This window comes from Hyperolius riggenbachi, chromosome 6, assembly GCF_040937935.1.
Source record: "Hyperolius riggenbachi isolate aHypRig1 chromosome 6, aHypRig1.pri, whole genome shotgun sequence".
In the NCBI taxonomy this organism is placed as follows: domain Eukaryota; kingdom Metazoa; phylum Chordata; class Amphibia; order Anura; family Hyperoliidae; genus Hyperolius; species Hyperolius riggenbachi.
The window spans coordinates 271,567,804-271,592,887 of NC_090651.1; the positions used below are offsets into that span (position 1 = coordinate 271,567,804).

At 43.0% G+C, this 25,084-nt stretch overlaps 2 protein-coding genes across 4 annotated transcripts in view; one reads left to right on the forward strand and one right to left on the reverse strand.

The window, feature by feature from the left end:
- Positions 1–11,687, forward strand: part of VPS11 (VPS11 core subunit of CORVET and HOPS complexes) — a 75,007-nt gene extending 63,320 nt beyond the window's left edge. Inside the window, exon 15 of the mRNA XM_068240852.1 lies at positions 11,050–11,687. Coding sequence (XP_068096953.1) covers positions 11,050–11,065 — 16 coding nt within the window. The 3' untranslated portion in view covers positions 11,066–11,687. The remainder of the gene's footprint in view (positions 1–11,049) is intronic.
- The window catches only part of KMT2A (lysine methyltransferase 2A), a 151,202-nt gene continuing 137,784 nt past the window's right edge, over positions 11,667–25,084 (reverse strand). For all 3 annotated transcript variants that reach the window (XM_068240848.1, XM_068240847.1, XM_068240849.1), the window contains exons 31-36: positions 24,012–24,086; positions 20,424–20,598; positions 19,420–19,527; positions 16,723–16,806; positions 15,745–15,874; positions 11,667–12,146 (exon numbers count right to left, since the gene is read on the reverse strand). In XM_068240848.1, coding sequence (XP_068096949.1) covers positions 11,871–12,146; positions 15,745–15,874; positions 16,723–16,806; positions 19,420–19,527; positions 20,424–20,598; positions 24,012–24,086 — 848 coding nt within the window. In that variant the 3' untranslated portion in view covers positions 11,667–11,870. The remainder of the gene's footprint in view (positions 12,147–15,744; positions 15,875–16,722; positions 16,807–19,419; positions 19,528–20,423; positions 20,599–24,011; positions 24,087–25,084) is intronic.

The following is a 25,084-nucleotide window of genomic DNA, read 5'->3' on the forward strand; positions in this document are numbered from 1 at the left end:
TATGTAGTGCTATCTTGCAGGGCAATCAATGCACAGAGAAAAGGAAAATGTATGTGATCAGTGCCAATATTTGCATTTTATTAATGAAAAAAAGGAAGGAAGTGCTGAAAATAAACCTGACTTGAAAGCGTGTGCTCAGAGAAGTTGGCATATCTACCTGTACACATTCAAGCAAGCCCTCAAAACCCACCTCTTTATGATGGCCTACCCACCTCCTACCACACAGCAACTCTCTACTGAATATTTCACAGCCCCACCTAGTGTTTCCACCCCACCCTTTAGATTGTAAGCCTCTGGCAGGGTCCTCCTTTCCCTAGTGTAATCTACAGGATTGTGTGCTCCTGTCCTATGACAGCCTGTACTTGTATTACTGGGCCTACCTAACCAGCCCATATCGCATGATCATGTATTTTGTACAATTTGCACGTATAACTTTGCTCTATGTTGTATAACCTTGTTATGTCTGTCATCCTTGTATATATTTATTGTCCAGCGCTGCATAATATGTTGGAGAATTATAAATACAATAAATAACAATAATACCCTTACTGGGAGAATGTAGCTGTACTGTAAATGGATGATTTAGTTAATCAGCTTACTTAATTATTACCAAGTTTGGCACCTGATGAAGCGGAGGAATACATGTTTGTGTGCACTAATGTTGTGGTATAATAAGCAGCTACTTCCTGTCATCGCATGCAGACACAAATACAGCATTATATTCAGTGTATTGCTGATTGGATTAACAGAGCTATTATTGTGAATGAAGCATCCCAGTTCAGAAGCTGATTTTGTACACGAAAGCCAATTGGTACAATAGCCACCGCTGACCACCTTCTAAAAAGGCATATTGCTTGGCTGTGGTACAGCTTCTCTGGTTATAAGTCTACTAATCTGGAACACAAGTATGTCATTCAGAAAAGCCTTAGGGCCTATTTCCACTGGGAGACACAGCTGTTTCTGATTAGGCCCCAGCGCCCATTCTGCTGTGTAGCCGCAGCCCAAATCGCAGGCCGTGCTATGAAGGGTTAGAGGGTGTGCTGCAGATGCCGTCCAGTTATTGTCACCAAAGTGTGATTGGTCGGCAAGCCACTACAGAGATAGGCAACGGTTCACTTTGCAGCTCATAGGTGGGGAAACGCTGTGAATCTGGATGTAGTGGAAACGGGCCCTTAGGAAGTATTAAAGTCAGGTGGTGGTCTGCAGAGCAACCTGCACATTTCTCTCATGACAAGTGTAGTTTAAACCCAACTTTTGTTCATCAGCCAAGCTGCAAAGTTCAGTGTGGCGGTTCCAGGATGAACAGACGTCTCACTGAATGGAGTTCTCAGTGGGATACCTGCCGGTCTATGGGCACCTTTTCATATCTCACATATTTCTACCTAAAGATCACATAGAAGCAACAAATCTTTTTATACAAGACAGGATAAAACACAAAGTGAAACCTAACAGAACAGTAGCTATGATGCTTGGTATTCTGCATTCCACAAAGCATCCCATTGCACATCATTTGCTGCCCTGTTACTTATATGTCATTAATCAGAAGGCAAAAAAGTGAATGAAGTACAGATCATGTTCCCTGGAGTCATTGAAAAGCTGTAAGAAAGCAAAAAGTTGAAGTGCGTAAAAAAAAAAGTTACAGATACTAACATTTGTTGTGTGGACCCAGAACAATTAGCAGTAAAGAATTATTGATTTATATAGCGCCAGCATCGTCCGTGGCGCTGGTAAATATGCTCACGTTTCATATCTTAGGCTGACAACACGCATAACTGAGCAGGCACTAATCTCATGTCTGTGGATGTGGCAGATGTCTGCCAGCTGACTTCTCTCTGATCTCCGTTGCTCCCACCTCATCATTAAGCCTCATTTACACGGTACAATTTTCCATTAGATCGACCGGTGATCTGATAAGAAATTGCATTGTGTGTAGATGTTGAAATTGTTTCTGATCAATTTTGGGATAGATTTTGCATTGGTATGTACCCAAAATCTATTGCAAAAGCTATTACAATCTGATTGTACCAGTTGGAAACTATCTAATACATCCGTTGATCTGACAGAAAATTGTACTGTGTAGATGAGGCTTTAGATATCAGCGATGCTGGAAGCATTTGCTGCCTCTTTCTCCTACTTGCCTTCCCAGATATGGGAATGCTTGGCCAAGAGAAGACTACTCACATACCTACTGCTACAATCTGTTCTGTGCAAGCAGTTCCCCATAATACATTGTCGCTTTAGCCACAATAGAGACCATTCTTTAAGCTCTTACAGCCCATAATTTCTTCTCCCTCCCTAACGTACATATGACAACTCACCAAATACTCTGCAAAGCTCCAGCGATGACATCACACAGGAGCATAAGCATCCTGATTCTTTCACAAAGGCTGCTGCATTGTAGCAGTGACTGCAGTGCATGCCTCGGTATAGGTGGGTTCGGGGATGGTTGTGGGAGGGGACAGGGCTGGCATGCCACTCTAGCTTTCATCCATTTTTCCTTATAGTGAAGAAGCAAGGCCTTGTGTGGGATTTATAAGAGGAAGGTCTACAAGTCTGCTCATTGGGGGGAGGTGTCAAGTTGACCACTGTAGCTGAGTGTAAGGGGGTGGTTGGGAGAAAAAAGGATTTTATCTTTATTCACGCCAGAGTTTTTGGCAAAACAGAAGGTCTAGCGATAGATGAGTTAATCTCAGCAATGCACAGACCTCATCCATGCACAGGAAGCAGAGGTATAATCACTTGGATATAGAAAATTCCTCTAAGTCCTTGTGCTTTGAGAACTGTCTGTAATACCTGTAAAAGGGCAGATCTATTTCTTGAAAATTGATTTTGAGGAAACAACAGGATTTCTGACTATCCGCAATACTGAGGGCACTGAGGAATGCATTTACTAGTCATTGCTGTAGATCCCTGCTGGACAGGCATGGCCTAAGCTGGACAGGGCAGGTCCATCTGGCAACAAATCAGAATACATTACAGCAGTGTCCCATTTTTCATCTGTAGGCTTCAGGGTGAAAGGGGAAGAGAGTGAAAGGGAGTCCTCATGCCCTCAGGGCTCAGGAACTTTTTTGGCTGAGAGAGCCATAAACTCCACATATTTTAAAATGTAATTCCGTGAGAGCCATACAATATGTTTCAAACTGGCACAGTGTGCATGCACAGCAGAGGGCTGTCCCTGTTGCTATGGTAATGTGTATACAGTTGATCCACCGGTCAGCAGAAGTGTGGGACATATCTTCAGCTTCTCTTGGGTTTCATCAACATCAGCAGTTTCCCCGACAGCATGACAGGAAAAATACCAACTAACAGCTTGTACAATTAGCTAGCTGACTTGGGGGTGGATTCACTTTGTAGGATGAGAGTCCCGCACTTTGTCCCAATAGGTTGCCTGTCAAGTGACAGGCAGCCTATTGGGCCAATCAAAGTGCAGGGATCTCATCCTACAAAGTCACTGGACCTGACAGGGTCCAGAGTGAGACAATTGGAGCAGCTGTTCCTTTTGGGGGGAGTGTGAGTAAGTTAGTAGTGCATGCTACAGCAGTAGTGTGCCTACATTGAAAATGTTACCTGCGCTGCCACACATAGCTGCACAGTAGGCCTGACCGATTTTAGGAAAAAATTGAATTGAGCAATTTCTGTCCGAAATTGCGATTTCGATTTAATTCACAATTTCCTTCAAATCAAGATTTGTTCCCCCTCTTTGCCTGTTTGTTCCCTCTCTGTCCCCGTCTCTCTTTGTGCCCCCTTTGCCTCTGGGTCTCTCTCTTGCCCCCTTTGTGTCTCTGTGCCCGCTCTATTTCTCTCTGTCTCTCTCTGTGCCTCCTCTATCTCCCAAGCTGCATCAGTTCTGGACATGGGTTCAAGCACGAGTCCAGCGATGGCCGTCTATCCACTTTGCCTCCTGCAGGCTTTAATGCACGCGCCGGGACTTTGGGAAAGTTTGAAGCCACTTCTTCAAACCTCCCCATGTGGAAATGATGGGATTGCGATAATTGCCGCTTTGACGATTCCGAAATTGTGATCTTGGTGATCGCGATTTCGATTTATCTTTCAGGCCTACTGCACAGTGTAGCTCAGTGAATCAACCCCTACTGATTTGTGTGTGAGCCAGATGTAGCCATCAAATGAGCCACATATGGCTCCTGAGCCATAGGTTCCCTACCCCCACCCTAGATGATCCCTGGCCAATATAAATTGACTGGTGCAAGCGAGTGTCTCCAGTGATTGTGCAAAGACTTTGGAAACAGATTCAAGGATCTGGGAAAACAGCAAACAGGCAGATCTTTCTTTTCAGTGTTCATGTGTCATACACAGAGCTATAGCTAACTAGTAACACTGTACTCCATCAGTGAACATAATGAGAAATAGACATTGACACTTTCTTGTTAAGGTTGACTTTGACTTCACCCTTTTTCAACTATAGATTCACCTTACAGGTCATTATGAGGTGGGTGGCTTCATGGATCAATAGGAAATTCTAAAGCTCAACTTTCATTCCCAACAAATTTCAGCAGCCAAAAGCTCTTAAACTATTGTTAGTGCGACATACAGCATTTATTGGAGAGAAACCTTAGCTGGAGAGCTGTAAAAACAGCACAGGAGATTTCGGGCAGCTGGTGCCACCATATGTCGTAATAGGTATTCCTGCTATAGCAATACTCGGTCAGTAATTTGGCTGCAGTCAAAAGACAGCCTGCAAATTACTGGAAACCAAATTACATATTTCCCCACTATCCATGGCGACTGGAGGGGGAATAGTATTTAGTGCTGCTGGGACTAGTGCAGGAGCAGGGTGAGACATTTATCTGCTTTACCCTGCACCCAAATCTCCCCGCAGCTAAATTATATGTATGCACCTTAGCTATGTACAGTAGGCTTAGAAGAGATTCTTTCCCTGAAAATACATTTTGAAATGAAAATATATTTTAAAAAAAGTGTGTGTGTAAGATATGTTCTGGGGATCTTGCGCCCCCACCCCCCTGTATACCTGGGCGGAACCACAAACAGCAAATCAGATTTCACTCATTCTGCCATTCACACAGTAATAAAGCCAGAGCCATTCATTTTACATGTGAAAATGTAAACTGCAGCCATTCTTACAGTGAATGGCAGGGTTCTGAAACTTGGCACACTTGCCCACTGGGAAACTGATATTTATTTTAGGGAAAGTGGGTGGAGCCTACAACAGCCAATCAAAATTCACCTATTGATTTTCAAGGGGAATTTTTAAATTGTTGCCATTCTTCCACAGAGGCCTCAAACCTGGTACAGTCAGTCATTGGGTGACTGGGGTTCAAAGTTGGAAAAGGGTGAGGAGCCTCAAACAGCCAATCAGATTTGATTGACTTCAATGGGAAAATTAAACTGTTTCCATTCTCACATTATTGATGCCAAGGACCTCAAAGCTCACAAACTGGGTCAACTGGGACATTGAGTGACTGTGTGGCAAAGTTAGAAAAAGTGGGCGAAGTCAACAGCAACCAAATACACACCCGAGCAACGCTGGGTCTTCAGGTAGAGGAATATATAACAGCTAAGTAGAAGATATAATAGCAACAGTTCAGAAAAAAACAAAATAATAAAGGTGGGCAAACAATTACCCCATTAACCTCCCAGTACATTGTGAAACTCATTTTGAGATGCCACATTTTTCGGGATACTTTGCTACTGACTTTGCACAGCTACACTGTAATATTTGCCCACCCTTCTTAACAGAACCATTCAAGTTCAGATTGAATGGTGGTCATTTGTGGGCCACTATGTCACATCATTCTACAGAATTTCAGTAAGGTTTACGTCTGGGCTCTGACTATGACATGCAAGGCCATTCACCATTTTTCCTTTTCAACCATTGGGTGGTCAATTGTGCTTTGGGTCATTCTCACATTGGAAACAATTTTCTTTCCATTAACAATTTTCTGGCAGAAGGCAGCAGATTTTCCTGAAGAATTTCAAGGTATTTTGCCCCATCTGTTTTCTTTCTATCTTGACAAGAGCCCAATCTCTGCTGTACATAGATATCCCCACAACAGGAAATTACCACCTAAAATGCTTTTCTACAGGTATAGTGTTCTTTGGAAGGTGTGCTGTATTGGCTTTCCATCATTTACTAGTTGTTAAGGCAAAACAGTTTGATTGGTTTACTGTGACCATACCACCGTTTGGTCTCAGTACCTTCAAGGTATGTTCCGGTAAAGGTGAATTTAGGACTTAAAGAGACTCTGAAGCGATTTTTATTTACCGTTCCACTTCTGCAATATCAGTTAAGATGAATCGCCGCATTACCGTGGCAAAACGAGGTCTGTAACCCCACGAACTCCCAGGGCAACAATCCACAAATTTCAAAGTCGTGGATTTTGCGCTGCCCGGGGAGGCAGAGCTTTGGACTGTAGCTCTGCCTCCAGTACAGTCAATCAGCAATGATCACTTCCTCTCCCCGCACCTCTCAGTCTTCTTTCACTGAGAGAGGCAGGGAGAGGCGGCGATTAGCGCTGATTGACTATACTGGAGGCGGAGCTACAGCGAAAAGCTCTGCCTCCTCCAGGAAGTAACGGGGGATTTTTGCCCCGGGGATTTCGGTGGGGCTAAAGACCTTGTTATGCCGCAGGAATGCAGCCATTCATCTTACCTGATATGGCAAAAGAGGAATGGTAAATCCAAAGTACTATTTTTATTGGCTTCAGTCTCTTCGGCTTCAGAAAAAGCCTTTTTGATTATCCATCTACTGACTTGTGCCTGTGCCTCGAGAGCAGTACCATGTCACCCAAAGTTAACTGTTCGCTTTCAGCTGCTCTGCCAAGGACTGGAATGCTCTAGGAATGCTGTGTTTATGCTAAATAATATATCACAAATGCTTACAACTAATCACAGTTAAAAGCCGAATAGCGTGGTGTGCAAAAGAGAACAAGATTTGTATGGGGGGGGGGGGGGGGGGAGGCAGGAAGATTGTTTTTTTCTGGACTGTTGCTGTTATACCTTTCAAGCTGCGTTGTTTATACGTATATGTACAGTTTTTTGGTTTTTTTTGCAGGTCTCCATTTTAGACTGCGATGCAATAAAATGTGAATCATTTATATTTTGGAAGGAGTTGATTTTTTTTCTACATACTGTATATTCTTCCTCATATGTCTGTGTATTGCACAGATTTCTGACAGGTTTGCATCTAAGTGTTAGGCCCTGGTTAATAAAAGTTGTGGTTGCTTTCCTTGAGCTGAAAGACATCCATGGCTACTAGGTAATGCCCAGTGGTGTTAATCCAGGGGATATATCTGACTGTCATCTGGAGTCGGTAAAGATTTTTTTTTGTCTTTTGAGGCTAATTGGACCTAAGTATATACAGTAAGGAAATAAGTCTAGAAATGTAGGTCTAATTCACTAAATAAAAGTATAGAGGTCAACTTATACATGAGTCACTGGCAACACTGACTAATGTGTGTACTATTAGTGACATTCCCATTTGCAGCAATTTACCCAGCAGTAAGTGATAATGTCTTGATAAGGGAAATGCCAAAAAAACACAGGTCTGAAAGTCCTGGCCACAGCAATTAAAGTGTAACTGTTGGGCATAAAATAAAAAAAAATCTATTCTTTATTTTTATCTGCTAAACAAGTAATAAGGATGCTAACCAGGCAATCCAAAAGTTAAAAATCAGTATTACTTTTCTTGTTGATAAATGATCATTCCCCAGTTTACCTGACTCTTATTTGGTACATCCGTTGCACAAAGGAAGTTCGCTGGCCATGCTAGGTTGTCTTTTTTTTTTTTTTTTTGCTTCTTTACTTCCCCCTCAGACATACTAATGCATCCTGATTGGCTGAAGCCTCTTTCCCTCCTGTTTTTCCTCTCCACACCTCTGTACCTCTCTGATTGTCTTGTATTTAATTGTATCAAGTGAGGAGTGTAAATAAACACTTCTCTGACACTGCAGGCTCTGCTGAACAAAGTCAGACAATCAGAAAGCATTTCATCTTAAGTTAGAAGATGAATAAAGCAGTTATAAATAAAATGCAAGCCAGCTCTCAGGGCAAAAAAAAGTGTACTTTGGGAACGTATAATTTCTAAATGAATAATAATACTTATGCAGAAAAGCAAATATGATAACCATGTGGCATATAAAAAGTAGGAAAACATGTTTTTATTGAATATTATGTCAGGGTTTTATACTGCTTTAAGAGGGTCAAATATTGGAATCAACTAATACGCACGTTCAACTTATATTCGCATATATTAGGTAACTATGTAAAGTGGAGTAATTCAGCAAAAGGATTTTTAAAACCGCAATCATGTGTGACTGCATGGATAAACTATTTACTTTTGGACAATTCTGGATTTAGACATATAGTATAAAGTAGTTTTTTTTCAGATGTTTTCAATGTCTTTTAAAGTGTTTTAACTACTTGTAACAGTTTATACAATACTGTAACTCCTAACAACAAAAATATGTAATAAAAAAAAAAAAAATATTGTACATTTTGTAAATGAAGACAAATTTGTATCTCTGAAATTTTTAACTCAAGTCATTTGTAAGTAGAGGACTATCTATATTGAATTATTACGGTAATCGGGGAACCCATTTTAAATGCTGCTAGGTATAAGTACACAGGTGCTTTACAAATGACATTGTCAAATAAATACAATTTCTGCTAGAATAAACAGTATTAGAATTGCCCACACGGTCTCTGAGAAGTCTGGATACTGAGCCTATTCTGTGTGAGCTATGTAATACTATATATGGGCAGCCTGTACAGTGCCAATTCACTGCCCCCCCCCCCCCCCCCCCCCCATCTGCCTTGATGTTTTGGTGAGAGCAGCCTGGTGGACTCAGCTGAAGACATGTTCTTCAACTCAACTCGCCCACTGTGTCACTCTGTGGTTCACTGCACTGGTGGCCCTCCTCCCCACTCCATAGCATCAGAACATGTCGCTACCCTTCAGGCTAGCTACACTTCTGAACAGAACTCAGCTCCCCACTATCGTCCGAGGGATCGAGTCCTGAGCCATGCAGGTGACAGTTCTTACACGTGTGTACAAGCCTGTGCAGTAAGTAGTCAAATTTATGAAATATTAGATAATTATTTCTACCTGAGAGACATTGGTATAATGTAAATCCCCTCTCCTGATAAAAAAAAAAGGATGATTACATTCAAATGATGTTGAAGCCTTTCGACTCCTCTGCGCAAAACAGACACAGGTATGTTAAAACAATTATTCTCTCAAAGTATAGAGATGCCATGTAGATTTCCCTTGATTCTGTGGTACATAAAAATAAGCTTTCAATGATTCAGTTTAAAAAAAGGAAACATAATGGAAAGAGCAGCATAACTTTCCAATGTGAACATAAAAACATTACTTGTTTAGGAAAAAAAATGGGTTTTGCCAAAAAACTGACACTGAGCTCTGTGAAAACATACTCTCATGCCTTAAGTGCTACTTAGCGATTATTTTAAGTGCTTTCATTAGAAAAATAGAGACTATTTACACTTCGTTAAACAAAATCTTAAATACAAAGAAGAAAGAGAATGTAAACAATACATGGAGGGGGGGGAGGAGCAATGATGTGTAAAATGGGTAATTTGGTACAAATAAAGGGGCGGGGGAAGAAGAGAAATATTCAACCATGATGTCACATTTAGGGGCTGTGTAAAATGTGGCGGCAGCTGGGATCTCCCAAGACCTGCTTAGTGTCACAAGCCCTAATCCAGACTCCCTCCACTGGCAAGTATAAAATATGCATCTCTCACTAAAGAGTATATTATTCCATAATACTAGGATTTACAATTGCTCTGAATACATCATAAATAGGTTTCCTGCAGAACAGAAGATCCAGACTACCCTACTCTAGTCCGAGGTGCTAATAACATTAAAATGCCCCCCATCACTCTCCACTACATGAAAGGCAAGAAAGAAATTTACCAATTCCACAAGTGAACTTTGCCGTGACAGGATTATAAATAATAAGCTCCAGGTAAAAATCTTATTACAGCAATAAATAGTAGATTGTAAGGCAGGTCTGCATGTAAACTGTGTTCACCACCAGGAAATGACACGCTAATATTACTGGTGACTGAATTGTAACTTCCTTAGTCAGAATCCTGCCCACTATTCAGCCAAGGTTTTATGGGAAATTATGCATCTGTGATTTGGGTGATTTTCTAGTAAGAGGACAACCTGATACAAATTTCAGCAATCGTTTGGATGGTTTCACTATAGGGATTAATAATGGTCTTTATATCTGCATGTAGTCCCGCTTTAAAGCATACCTGAACTGACATGGGACATGATCTGATACACATTGGTACACATAGGAAGAAGCCTATCTAGAACTTGCCTGTGTTAATATCTTTTTTTTTTAATTGCACAAATTAAGGCTCCCGGCACACTGCATGCGATTCCAATTTTGAATCGGTTTTTACATCCGATTCAGATTTTGAATCGTTACTACATGATGCGTTTTTTCCTCCGTTTTTTTCTGTTGATTGCATTCAGGGAAAATCGGAATTGGAATCGCAAAACGGATTTGCAGTGTGCAGGGAGCCCAATGCTGGGTACACAGGTTGCGATTCCGCTTTCGATGCGCCGCTCGATTCGCATCGATTCGATTATTTTCGAGCATATTTCGATTATTTGTAGGTTGAATGCCATGTAAAGTATGGCAAATCGACCTAACGTTCCATCGATCCAGCGAATCGTACATGTTGGAAATAATCGAAACGCCGCGAATCGAGCGGCGCATCGACGCGGAAACGCAACGTGTGTACCCAGCATATTACTGTAGACCAGTATAGAAATGAGGAAGTCAAACTGCACTAGTTCTCTCCTTTTATCTGGCTGAGCAAATAGTCCTGATAACAGGACAGTGCTCTGGAGCTCAAAAGCTAATTATTTTGTTTTGTTGGGAGCTGAATGAACCAGATTTTATATCACACTGACAAGGCTGCTGTGCCGTTAAAATTTAACTCTTTGGATGGAAAGTAACATTGTGAGTCTCCAGAAAAGTTCTATGTACCATTGCTACTACACATGAAATTAATATCTCTTTTTTGTTTCAGTTCAGGTTTGCTTTAAGGAGTGTTATCCGGGTCCAGCATAAAACATTCAGCATATTTCTTGAATGGACTGTACGGTTATCCATTTCATGCTATGCAAGGCTGGATGTTTAACATTATGAAGCCACTCCTGATTAATGCCCAAAAATAATACAGTGCCTGGACAGTTAGGATAAACAAGAATTCCCTGCACCACTGTCTGCAGAATTTATCTGAACGTTAAACAGCACAGACTGTGACAAACGACAGATTGCCAGCACTTCCTGTTGTCACCTTCCCTCCTGGCACCTGAAGAAAACCTCCAAACCTCAGTGCCTCTTGCTTACCTCAAGCTTGCCAAGATTGCACAGACTTACAGAAGTAACAACCATGTGGCACAAGATGAGGACCTTCCTAAAGCGGTCTTCTACCTTTAATAAAAAGGCTATCATTCTCCCTGCAAGACATACCTCTAACAATTTTTTTATAACTGTGCCATGCAATGTTGCATATCAGCAATAGAAAGATTTAAACTACTAATCATAGGTATTCACTGCTAGGTGGTAGCAAAGCAGTACACAAACACAAATCCTCACTGTATAGTGGAATGAGAAAGAAGGATCTTACTGAAAATCCATATGTACACTATTATAAAGCACAGCATTATTATTACTGGTAAAAAATCCTATTAAGTCTTGGATACTTAACCACTTGGAAGTGCAATGTACCAGTGAATAGTGACCACTGCAGATAAGGTTCAAGTTTAGCTTTGAGGAATGGTCCTGCAAGCATGAAGAGTGTTCAGTCGCCATCGGATTTCTGGACAGACGAGAAGATCTTGGAAACTAGTTGAGAAACTTGCGGCATTTCTTAGTTCCACAGTTGCAGGCCAGCTTGTTGCTAGCATCCTCAATTGGGAACTTGTAGTCATACGTGAGTTCCTCACCTCGATTTATTTTACGCATTGCAAAGATGACAATGTGTTTCTGTCCATCAATAGGAATGACGCGGGAGTAACAGTTAGGTTCACAAGAGTGGTTGATGAAGCGAGCAGCGTTGCCATGCATAGTGGCATCAACAACCTCGGAGTCATCTATACGGAACATGTAGCAGCCAATTCCCTACAAGGACAATAAAAAAATCCAGTTACAGACAACTACAAGTATGCTTTATTTCAGTGTTTTTCAACATTATTTTGGTATGCATTCTATGCATTTTAAAAGGAAAATAAGGAAAAAAGTGAAGAAATACACACTGTATCCACTTTCATACATTATAGCTTTAATGTAAACAGTTCTATTGTACATTAAACCCACACATTTTATTTGTCTATCTCCTGTTTATGGCGTTCAATTTCCCCAGGATTTCCGTGCAAAAAGTGTTTCAATTAATTTCCAATAATTTTCAACCATTTATTTTTTTTGCATTCAATTTTTTTTTAAAGAGTAACTGTCAGGCTGCAGAAGCTAATTTAAACCTCTAGTCTCCTGTGTTAAACAGTTTAGAAGGAAGCCAAAAAGACATTACTGAAGATAAAGATCTATCTTACCTTTGATGTATGCTTATCAGCAATGCTTAGACCTAAGCAAGCCGCAAGCCGCATAACATACTGCAAAGCATTCTGGGGCCCTCCCCTCGGCTGCTAAGGAGAAGACGGGATCAAGTTTCAGCAGCTTCTAAAACTCAGTCCAGCCACAGCACAGATAAATCTCCTGGGCAGAGTACACTGCAGGAGTCCGCTATTGTTCCTAGCCACATGGCTCATTAATATTCACTGCAAACTAGTGTTATTCAGAATGAGCTGTTCTGTGATCAGAAGCAGGCAGGACATGACGACACATTTGGCTTCACAAACATGGAACCTGCCATGAGCTGTCAGGAGCATCATTCTCTGCATATACTATATACAAATTCTGTGAAATCCAAACGTGGACAGTGAAATGCATATGTAATGTAAGTACAGCCAATCTTTAGCTACTGATATGTGTTTATTTTCTCTGAGACCCTATACCTAACAGCTCCTCTTTAAATATTGAATTCAATACAGGTTATTGTATTGAATTCAATAAAAAAAATTGTTTGTTGCAAGATGTTGATGACGCTGTGTGACCCTGATAGCCAGATGTATAAGTAGCCAGATGTATAGGGAGCCGGATGTAAGGGTAGCCAGGTGTGTAGCCAGTTATAGGTAGCCAGATGTGTCGTCCGAACTACCCCTCTCCTGTGGCGGCAGCAGCACTTCCTCCTCCATCCCCGAAGTCCTGGACTGTGTAGTTACATTACGAGGCTTGGTGACGTCACCAAGCCTCGTAATGTAACTACACAGACCGGGACTTCGGGGATGGAGGAGGAAGTGCTGCTGCCACCGCAGAGCCTCGGGTGAGTAGACTTCAAGGGCTTCAGATCAGGGGGGGGGGGGTTTGAGGAAGAGGGGATCGGGAGGGAGGGGGAGGAGATGGGAGGAGGAGGAGAGAGGCCACCCACAGCCTGCCCACATAGAAGGGGACACCCCCCTTAGAGGGAGGGGGAGCCCCCGCCCTGCCACCAGCCCGCATAGAAGGGGACTCCCCCCATAGAGGGAGGGGAGAGCCCCCGCCCGGCCACCAGCCCGCATAGAAGGGGGACAGTCCCGGCACAGAAGGGGGAGCCCCCGCCAGCCCTGCAGAACTCTGCCCCGCTGCACAGGGATTCCCCAGGGTGGCTGGATGCTTGTTCTGCACGCTGTGGGTAGCACAGATCGCTACCCACAGCGTGCTGACAGGCATCTAATGAAGGAAAAGTGAAGCTGGCAGGGCAGACAAACAGGAAATCTCCCTGGCGGTATTGACGAGCCTGGCTCGTCAATACCACTTTCAGCATGTTTCTGCTGGACGAGCCAGGCTCGTCAATACCGCTAGGAAGGTTAAATTAAACAGTTAATTTGTTTTGATAATGTATTAGATGTAACAATTAAGTAATGTATACAATCTGCTACTGTCTGCTTCTGGAATGTGTATTTTATACTGGTTTACTAATTAACTCTGCTATTGAATTCCCTGGGGGGAGGAGAGGGGTTTGCTGTCGTTCCTTTTCAACTCTATAGAGTTTTTATCAGCTCAGAGATAAATAAGCAGTGTTATCTAAGACTTTGTAGGGAGGAGAGTGCAGAGACTTATATTCACGTCATACAGACAGGAAGTGGTTAACTATCAGGGACAACAAAGGATGATTTGCATATTCAGCAGTGAATCGTGGGAGACATATGCTCACTCCAACCTTAAAAATTGCAAATTTGCAAAAAAATTGCAAAATGGGCAAGGTTTTAAGAAGGCAAAATGTTGTTTTACATAACATTTCAATAAGATAGTTTGTTGGTCTTTTTTTAGCCTCTTACACGCTCCTAGGAGTTCTGGTTCACCATGAGCTTGCTGTGCAATCTAACTCTGGGTGTTTCAAGTCTTACCCCATAGAGCCATATTAATCTATGCCATGCACTGATGAGGACCAACCAGTCTAAAACAATCTGTATGCATGTTGGATTACATTTGTACAACGCTGCTAACAGTAACAGCGTTGTACTAGATCAGCGATCCCCGGCCAATCAGCGGCCGGGGATCGCTGTCACATGACAGGCAGGAGCCTGTTAGACGCTGCACAGGACAGATCCGTTCCAGTGCAGCCTCCGATCTCCGGGGAAGGGAGGGAGGAGAGGGGGAATCCTGCGGTGGAGGGGGCTTTGAGGTGCCCCCCCCCTCCGCCAGCCACACGCAGGCAGGAGCGATCAGACCCCCCCCCCCAGGCACATCATCCCCCTAGTGGGGAAAAAAAGGTTTCGATCTGGTCGCTCTGCCTGGTGTTTGATCTGAGCTGTAGAGCCCACCCAGCACAGATCAGCAAAATCAGCGCTGGTCCTTAAGGGGGGGTAAAGGCTGGGTCATCAAGTGGTTAAGAAGGCAAAATTCTGTTTTACATAGAATTTATTTTAATGAACTAAACTTAATTTACAATTTTTTATATAATTTATATTTTCTAAAAGACAACATTTGTTATATGTAATTTTATCAAGCCCAAGTACTCCCCAGAGTCCATCAAAATTACCCCCTGGGGTATGTGTACGACATGCAGAGAGTTTATTTCCTTTATATGAGCTGACATAAATGTAAAAAACCAGGCCCCACCGGGCCCTCCTGCAGAATTTCAGAGCGCCCCCCCCCCCCCTCCCCTGGGGCCCGCTCGTGGCCGTTTTGTGGGGGCTGGAGGGGTGGCAGCATGAGGGGAAAGCCTTGCCCACAGTCGGTGGGGAGAGGGGGAAGTTCCCCCCCTCTCCCTCACCTCGGGGCTCTCCCCTCTGCGCTCCCCTCCAGCTAGTTACAGTGTGTGGGCAGCAACGGGCAGATACATACCTTCTTCTGTGCGTTCCATCGTAGACTTCTCGCTCTAGCGGCTGACGTCACTTCCGGAAGTGACGTCAGCCGCTAGAGCGAGAAGTCTACGATGGAACGCACAGAAGAAGGTATGTATCTGCCCGCCGCTGCCCGTTGCCCACACACTCTAACTAGCTGGAGGGGAGCGCAGAGGGGAAAGCCCCGAGGTGAGGGAGGGAACTTCCCCTCTCCCCGCCGACTGTGGGCAAGGCTTTCCCCTCATGCTGCCACCCCTCCAACCCCCACAAAACGGCCCCGAGCGCGCCCCTGGTAAAAACACATTATACAGTCTGAAATACAAGCTGTTACTTCTCACCTTTCCATCATAATACTTTTCTCTTTTGTCAGTCAAGGTAGAACGGACAACGTTTCCTGAGTACTCTATTACCATCTCCCCAGCATCAATTGTTCTCTTGCAAAAGAGACCCCGGCCGTGTATTGGAGATCTAAAAGCAAAACAGTGAATTATGCACATGGATGAATACAAGAATATGTATTTAAGCTAAATGTCTCTTTTCTAACAATATCTAAGCTGGAGTCTTACATTTGCTGCTTCCCTCATTCCACAGCTAAAAGTGAAAGTATAGGTATCATTTTAAAAACCAACAAAACCGAAATTGGAAATAGGTAAATTGTAAAAGCTCACATTATTTAGTGTAAATTGTACAGATTACTTTTGGCACTGTAATATGTAGTTTCATAGCTTTGCATGTAGGCAGCTGTACACCTATTCATATGGAGGCAAGACCACATTCAGCTTATTGGGTTTCCTGTTCAGAGAGAGGAGTCTTGAAATTACACTTCCTGTGAACTACAAGCACAGAAAGCCGTGCCTGTGTAGTGACTGCCACAAGCTCCAGCCCATTTCCTTCTGCATAAAACTGAATATGTATGAGGTGGGCGGTGAACTGTGCTACTAAAGAAACAAAGCAAATGATACTACATTTGTAAGGGCTGGTTCAGCCGGGCGTCTGCGGAGCGTTTACCACCAGCATTCGGGACTTGGCGTTAAACGCTCCCATTCAAGTGAATGTGGATGTTTGCACCAGGCTTTTACGTGCGTTTACGCGAACGCGGCGTTCGGGTCCCGATTTTCCCTGTCATTAAAGGCGCCTCTGGACGCTACATGTAGCGTCCTGGAGTGGTTAACCGCCACGGGTAATGTTCCTGTCTGTGCCCTTTCCCAGCCTGTATTGGCAACTGAAAAGTTACATGCTTGTATCATGGGGAGAAAACAGCTTAGAATAGTACAGAGGTGTATGTTTATTCCTATTCAGAAAATATGGGTATCTACCTGTAGACACCTACTGCCTCTTTGGATGTCTTTTTAAGGTGACGAAACCTCATTGGCATTGGTAGATCCATACTGGTGGCCCTCCTGGAAACAAATACAAAAGTTTAGCATGGTTTCCTAAATTGAGTATTAAAAAACATCACATAAAACCCAGCTATGGACAATTGAGCATCTAAAATGTGTCATCACAAAATTGAAAGCAGACTTAAATGGGTTCTTTAAGGTTTACAGGAAAAAAATATTCACTTACCTGGGACTTCAACCGGCCTCCTGCAGAAGTCCTGTGTACGCGTTGGTCCTCAAGGATCCTCTGGTCCCCCGCCGCAGCTCACTTTCCGTTTCACCGACTATGGCCACTGCACCTGTGCAGCCGCGTGTCCTCGCTCCCGTCGCCGGGAGCGTCCTGCGCAGGCGCAGTACCAGAAAACTTCATACTGTGTCTGTGCAGGATGCTCCCGGCGACGTGAGCAGGAGTGAGGACGCAGGTGGCCACGGTCGAACAGGTGCAGTGGCCAACAACATGCAAGTTTAAAAAAAAAAAAAGTAAGCTACAGCAGGGGACCAGAGAATCCATGAGGACCGGCGTGGGACAGGACATCTGCAGGGGTCCGGTAGAAGCCCCAGGTAAGTGAAACTTAAAAAAAACAAAACAAAAAAAAAAAACTTTAACCACTTGAGGACCACAGTGGTAAACCCCCCTAAAGACCAGGCTCATTTTCACTAAAATGGCCACTGCAGCTTTAAGGCCAAGCTGCAGGGCTGCACAACACAGCACAGAAGTGATTTCCCTTTTCCCCCCACCAACAGAGCTCTCTGTTGGTGGGGTCTGATGGCCCCCCAGTTGTTTATTTTTAAATAAATATTTGTGTGTTTTTGTGTTTTGTTTTTTTACTAAACCCCTCCCTCCCCCCAGCCGGCCAATCCTGGCGATCGGCTCTCATAGGCTTCTGCCTACAAGAGCCAATTGCTCTCTTGTCCCCCAGGGGGACAACCGTGTCACACGGCTGTCCCCAGTATAGCGCTGCTGCTGATTGCGGCGCTGTACTTAGTGAAAAGACGCCGTCTAACAGTCATCCGAGCGGCAATCGCAGCTCGGAGACCGAAGGCGAGGCAGAGCTCCGCCCCCGAGCAGGAGATGCGTGTGCAGCCTGCACGTAATCTGCAAATCCCAGCCCCAGGACTTAACGGCAATCGGTCCATTGGCGTGAGACGGTCCCACAGTGGTTGAACTCTCGCACAGCAGACAAGGGAAACATAGTTGCAGAGAAAGTGACTCAATGTGTGTTTAGAGAGATCAGCCTATGTAATTAGCTGATATTAGCAAGTAATCAGCAAATGTAAATCAGGGCTGTCAGGTGGATTTGAACTGTGCCGTTGCTCTGTGATAATATGTAACCCTTTCTGTGCTCCCAGGAATTCCAGGAAGTAAACACTGCAGGCTTATTGTAGGAGTTCTATAAGTTGTAACAAAGAAATATTTTTCTTAAAAGATTATTATGCTGTTGCTTATCTTTTAGAGTAAAGAGGAAATTCTGAGTTTAGGTCCATTTTAAAAATGTGAGAAGAAAAAGGGACTGAGGATAGGGCAATAATTTTAGAATAAAACAAGGCAGTTTGTTCGCCGGTAATAGCCAGTGCACGAATTACATGTATCCCCTAAGTTGCAACAACTCCCAGAAAGGAGTAGTATTTAACATGGCCTCGAGTTTCAGCAGGAGCAGGGTGAGCCATCTTTCGGCTTCATCCTGCTCCCACATTTGCCCACATCCATTTTAAATGTACGCCATGTGACTGTGTGGTGAAAATAAGGCGATACTGTGTACACATTATAGAGAATTTAGGGGAACAGAAAATTCCATTAAAGTTGCTTCAATTTGTTCAGCTCTTTTTTAAAGAGACTCTGTACTTTAAAAAAAGCTCTCTGAGGGATACTCATCTTGGGAGGGGGAAGCCTCAGGGTCCCAATGAGACTTCCCCATCCCCTGTAGCTTAAGGGAATCCAGCGCTGGCTCCCCAAAATCTTTCCCTGACAAGCTGTGATATATTTACCTCTCTGGGATCCTGCGCAGGCGCAGTACAGTGGATCGTTCGGGTTCGGCTATTTCCGCCTTAAACCGAATGAAGAGCAGCTGGTGCACCTGCGCAGGATGGCAGTAGGTAAATATTTACCTCGCCGCACTTCGGGGGACCCTGGCACTTAAACAGAGGAGTACAGAGAAGCCTCTGGATCCTAACGAGGCTTTCCCCTCCCAGGTAAGTATCCCCCAGATCGATTTTTTTTTTATTACAGGTTTTCTTTAGAGGGAACTTGAGGTGAGAGTGATATGGAGGCTGACATGTTTATTTCCTTTTAAATAATGCACATTGCCTCGCTGTCCTGCTGATCCTCTGCCTATAATACTTAGCCATAAACCCTAAACAAGCATGCAGATCAAATGTCTATTGACAAATCTGACAAGATTAGCTGAATGCTTGTTTCAGGTGTGTAATTTAGACCGAAAAGATCAGCAGGACTGCCAGGCAACTGGTACTGTTTAAAAGTAAATAAATCTGGTCTCACACCTCGGGTTCCCTTTAAACCCCAAAAAAGGTTATTTCTCTTTACAGTTGTGGTAGAGATAAATTAAGCAGGAAACTGTACACATTAGAAAGGGCATTCGGGGTTCAGATTTTAACGTACTAAAATGTAAACATTACCTGACACATTTGAGTTGTACCTCTTCCTCCTCTTCCTCATTTGGTTTATATTGTGGAGGTTGCCGATGTTTGGAAGCCAAGAAATTGAACATATCAAAGGTTGATTTCCTATAAAAAAGAAGAGCATTATTATGTATTAGTATGGTATTATTCACAAAATAATATGTATATGTCATGGCCAAAATCCGAAGTGGTTGGGCTACTGCGGTCAATGCGAGGAGCAGCACCTGCACTCCTCTTCTCACATCTGTCTGCAGGGAGAAAATGTACAGGGCAGCCAGTGCCTGCACCCTCTCCCTCCCTTTATTGCAGCCTGTGTTACTAACACAAATCCTGGCGACCCAAGCTGCAATAAAGGCCGGAGACATCATACGCACACCCAGCAGGGAGGGAGAGAGTGCAGGCGCATTGGATGGGCTGCCCTGTATATATAGGATGACACGAGGCAGGGAGAGGAGGCGGGGAATACAGTGTCCTTGGAAACTTCTGACAACCGCGACTTGTTTTGCACATTGGTCACAGTAGCCCGACTACTTCACATATTGGCCATCCAGAACCCAGAGTGGCCAGCCAGATATTGACAAACTGGTGATGCCCATGTGTTAAGTCTTCTCTTGTGCCGTCTTTTTTAAACCAATGAGTTGTGTTCACTTTGACTGCTTCATTATGTTTTCCAAGACCAAACTTGCCTGTTGTACATTTATGAGTATGTCATTTTAAAGTGACCCTGAACAGACATAGAAAGTGCAATACTGAACTTACCTGGGGATTGCTCCAGCCCCCCCCCCCCCCCCCCAAGTTCCTCTGCATCCTCTGGGTCCCCTCTGGTCCCCTGCTGGCAGCTCCATTAGCAGCGCGACTTGAGTTGTGCGCAACTGCGCATGCGTGTCTGTGTGCCTGTCGCCATGAGCGTTCTGCGCAGCTCAGTATTGCACTTTTTATGTCTGTTAAGGGTCACTTTGAAGTGATGAATCTCTATTTTTTTTGAATATTTTCTGGCTTACCTAAGGTAGACTTCAGCTCGTGCTGCTCCATGTGGATTGAGAGGTGGTTCTTCCTCTCCAGCTGGTTGGTGGAAGCGGAACTTATAGCTATGACACTTGTTGGCTCCATACAGCTGTTCCACCAGAAATACAACAGCATCATGTATAATCCCAAGCATTCTGAGCCCGTTCACACCTATGGGTACAAAAGACAAGATAAACAGGTGAGTAACATTTTCCATGATGGCAAATGAAAAGCTGAAAATGATAAACGCATTGTGTTATGCCAGTTGATATACTATAAAAAAATATTTCATGTCCATAGAAAGCAGAGGCAGATCCAGAATTTTATTGTGCTGCTACTTTTTCACCTAGCCGAGCAGCTGCCTCCTCCAATCCAGCTGAGCTCCTTTTAAGTTCAGAAAATGAAAGCAGAATATTTCTATTCACAGTACAAAAAAGCAGAAAGAGGACAAGCCGATTATTTTTCCCCATCACAACCATTGAAAGGGAATCTTAACTGGAAACAAAAACAAGAAAAAAAGTTTTACTTACCTGGGGCTTCTACCGCCCCCTGCAGATGTCCTGTGCGCGTGCTGGGACAGACCGATCCTCCAGTTCCCCACCGCAGCTGAGTTTCATGTCGCTGGGCCACTGCGCTTGCGTGGCCCTGGCCGCCCGGGTCCACACTCACGTCTAGTCCTGCGCATGCGCAGTACAGGTTTTCACCTTTGTGCGTGTGCGAGACGGCGACTTGAGCAAGGAGGCACACGGCTAAGGCCACGCAATCGCATTGGTCCTCCGTCTGGTCAGTCAGCAAAAACGAGACTCAGCCATGGCAGGGGATCAGTGGATCGGTTTACCCCGGCGCAGGCACAGAACGTCTGCAGGGGGCCGGTAGAAGCCCTAGGTAACTTAAATCCCCCCTCTCCCCCCAATTAAGGTTCCCTTTAAAGAAGGATGAAACTCAAAATTAAAAGAAAACATATTAAACTGAAAAAAAAATGCCATTAAAAATAAATATAACCTATTTTACACTGTAAATAAAGCATGAAAACAGCCTAACTCTTAGATTCTTAAACCCATTATGAACCTATTGTGAGGACGAGCCTTGCATTCTGAGGCAGTTTTTTCCCCTATCCTTGCACCCGCAGAGATGCCAAAGATCAGAGTTATCCTCCATAAATGTTTATTTATGATCTGCAGCTGCCTCTGTCTCTGCTAGCTTTCAGAAAGTGTGATTAATAAGTGATTAATGCCAGAGATGGCTGGAGCTGCAGATCATAAATTAAAACTCATGAAGGAAGGCTCAGGGTCATTGGTCCGGGTGCAAGGGTAGAAAAAACTGCCCCAGAATGCACAGTGGCTCATTCTCTTCATAGTGTTTAGAAACGAGAATCAAAGAGAAGTAAAGCTGGAATTATGCTTTATTTACAGTGTAGACAGATTATACATATATACATATATTTTATGGACACATTTTAATATGATTTTTATCTTGAGTTTGATCCCACAATAAACTGTGACATGTGGCATTGCTCAGGGCTCTTGCCCACTGGCAATGTGTGGGGATTCTAGGAGGCCTCAGTTTGATGGGGAGCCTTAACTTTGTTAGGCAGCAACCTATCACAAGGCAGAAAAGCTCTCTATGCAGGTTTTGTTTCTGTTACCTGTAGTCAGTCACACTTGCTCGGTGAGCTGCACTGTTAAACCATCAAACACAAACCCATAAACAGTGTTTTTAATAAGAGGAGACCTGAATGACAAATGGAAACAAGAGCTCATTATGAATGAAGTGAAGAGGACACTGCTGTTATATGAGTGAATCTAAAAACAGGTGCTGGCTGCATTGGCTCACACAGCTAATTTTTCCGGACTTTAGTACAGTTTTACCTTTACATTTTTTAGTCACCCTGTGGAAGAGGTCTAAATCAGCAGGACTGCCAGGCAACTGGTATGGTTTAAAAGTAAATAAATATGGACGCCTCCATATTCTTCTCACTTAAATTGTCTTATACGTTCTGTATACACGCTAGTCTATGCAAGAAGATGCAAAAGGGCACAGATAGAAGATTATCGTCCATGTTGACTCATCCATCCCGGGTGATGTGTTCGGATTATAATCTTTGTTAAATATACATGTATCAAATGATGATCAACAATCGCTCCATTCAAAACCCCTGTGTGTGGCTAGCTTTGTACGTCTGGATTCTCAGTTTTGAGCTTGATAATGATATGATTGGCAGACCATCACTGTATTCAAACTTGCCACGATGCAGTTAAATGTCGGTCAGTAGTCGCAATGTCATCAGGGGTCGTTAGTTTGCCAACAACGGCAGTCTAACGTGTGTACATAAGCTTTAGAGTCAGTTCAGCAATGTGGTTTGTGCATACTAAGTTGCAAGTGTTTGCAGAGTGACTCACAACTATCAAATCCTGGAGCGCAAACGTCTGGTCAGTAAACAGACTAGCCGTGGGAATTTGCAATGAGAAGGATGGAAGAGAAAGCCATCTCTCGCTAGCTGTAATTTGCCACTAAAAGAGCTGGCAAACAATACAGAAGCCCAGTTTCCACAACCAGATAAGCTACCCTGATTTGTGTACACACACTTACGGTAAATGGCTGTTAAAGCGGATCCAAGATGAAAAACTAACTATAACAAGTAACTTGTCTATATACGTTACCTAAAGTTTAGATAGTTTACACAGCAAATCTAGCTGCAAACAGCTTTAATAGAATATGATTGATTATTCCTGTGATACAATGACAGCAGCCAGGTTGTTTGTAAACATTACACAGAGGCAGGCTTATCTGCATCTTGAGCAAAAAAACCTAATCCCCCCTCCTCCTTCCGTCTCTAAAATCTCTGGCTAGTAATACCTCCCCCTCCTCCTGCCCAGACTGAGCTCCCATGAGCCCTTGCTACTGTCTGAAAGTGCCAAGGCTCTCTGAAAACCTGTGGGCGAGGCTTGTTTAGTTTATAGGGAATTAGAGTATTAACAAAAACAAACAAGTATTTGGCTTGAGGAATGCCACATAAACAATAGGAAAGGAACACAATTATGCAATGAGTCAAAGTTAACCTCGGATCCACTTTAAATGGATCTGAGAACTAACTGGAAATAAACATATCAGATTTTGACCAAATAGGTACGCACTGGTAGATAAGATCTAGTAATATAGTAAAGAGACCCTCCTCCCAATTAAATTACTAAAGAGAGCGGTCTACGGGAGTATAAAAGGGATATTTAGGAGTAAATAATCAAAAAGAAAGGTCACATGTTACTATAAACAAAAACCTTCACATTTTGTTTTAACAGGTTAAAAAGCTGTAGGAAAGAATACACTCACAATAAAATGAACCCAGAACTTGGTTCACTATTACAGTCATCACATATGACAAACATTATATATCTATACTCACAACCATAAGTGGAATACTATGATTGTGTAAATGATTCATATGATGAGTATGTTTCTATATTTATATGCATACATTATATAGTTATAATGATAGACAATCATACCCTCAATCATTTAGACAGTCATAGTATCCCACTTATGGTTGTGATGCCTTAGGTAGCACAATAATAAAAACACTTTAATACCTGCAAATGATAGTTGCTTTAACCTTGCATTGGATCGAGCTTCCTGTACTTTATCGGTCAGGGTTTTCCAGGCCTCTGCAAGACAAGAACAGTTATAAACGATACTGTTATAATAATGCAATTAGTTGTAGGAAGCAGAAACAGATAAAGAATGATGGAATCTGCAGGGAATGGAATTCCGATCAATTTTGACCTAAAATCATTCAAAAGTCTTGATCAGGGCGAATGTAAGATTTAGGCAGAGCGGGGGCAGGAGCAGCGGTCAATCAGCGGCCCACAGCACAGCACCAAACAGTGCAATGCTGCAGTTTGATCACATTTCAATAGAGCGCTGGAATTTCTGTGTGTGGTAGGAATTGATTCCTCAATTAATTGATTCAGAATTTATTGTTTTGCCACACTGGGTGGCAGTCTATAAGTGTATGGGTACTCCTTTAGACATCGAAAAATGCCAATATTAATTCACACTGATCCATGCTTCTAGCAGCCCAATTTCACAGATCATTTTACAGAAGCTTATTGAAGCTTAAAGGACAACTGAAATGAGAGTGATATGGGGGCTGCTATATTTATTTCATTTTAAGTAATACTAGTTGCCTGGCTGTCCTGTTGATCCTCTGCCTCTAATACTTTTAGTCATAGACCCTGAACAAGCATGCAGCAGATTAGAGGTTTTTTACATTATTGTCAGATCTGACAAGATTAGCTGCATGCTTGTTCCTGGTGTTATTCAGACATTACTACAGCCAAATAGACCAGCAGGGCTGCCAGGCAACTGGTATTGTTTAAAAGGAAATAAATATGACAGCTCCTATATACCTCTCACTTCAGTTGTCCTTTAAACTTCTTTCCTTTTTTTCACCACATTTATGTTCCATACAACCTTTTTAGTTCTTAATTTGTATACTGTCAAACTAAAAGTGGCCACACACACCATACAATCTTATAAATTTCATTTCAATTCAAGAAGTACAATCAAGTTTTCTGATTGTAACATTTAAAAAATCTGACCAATGTACCACACAAGTGTAAACATTTTCCCCAATTGTGAAAAAAACAATTTTTCACACAGA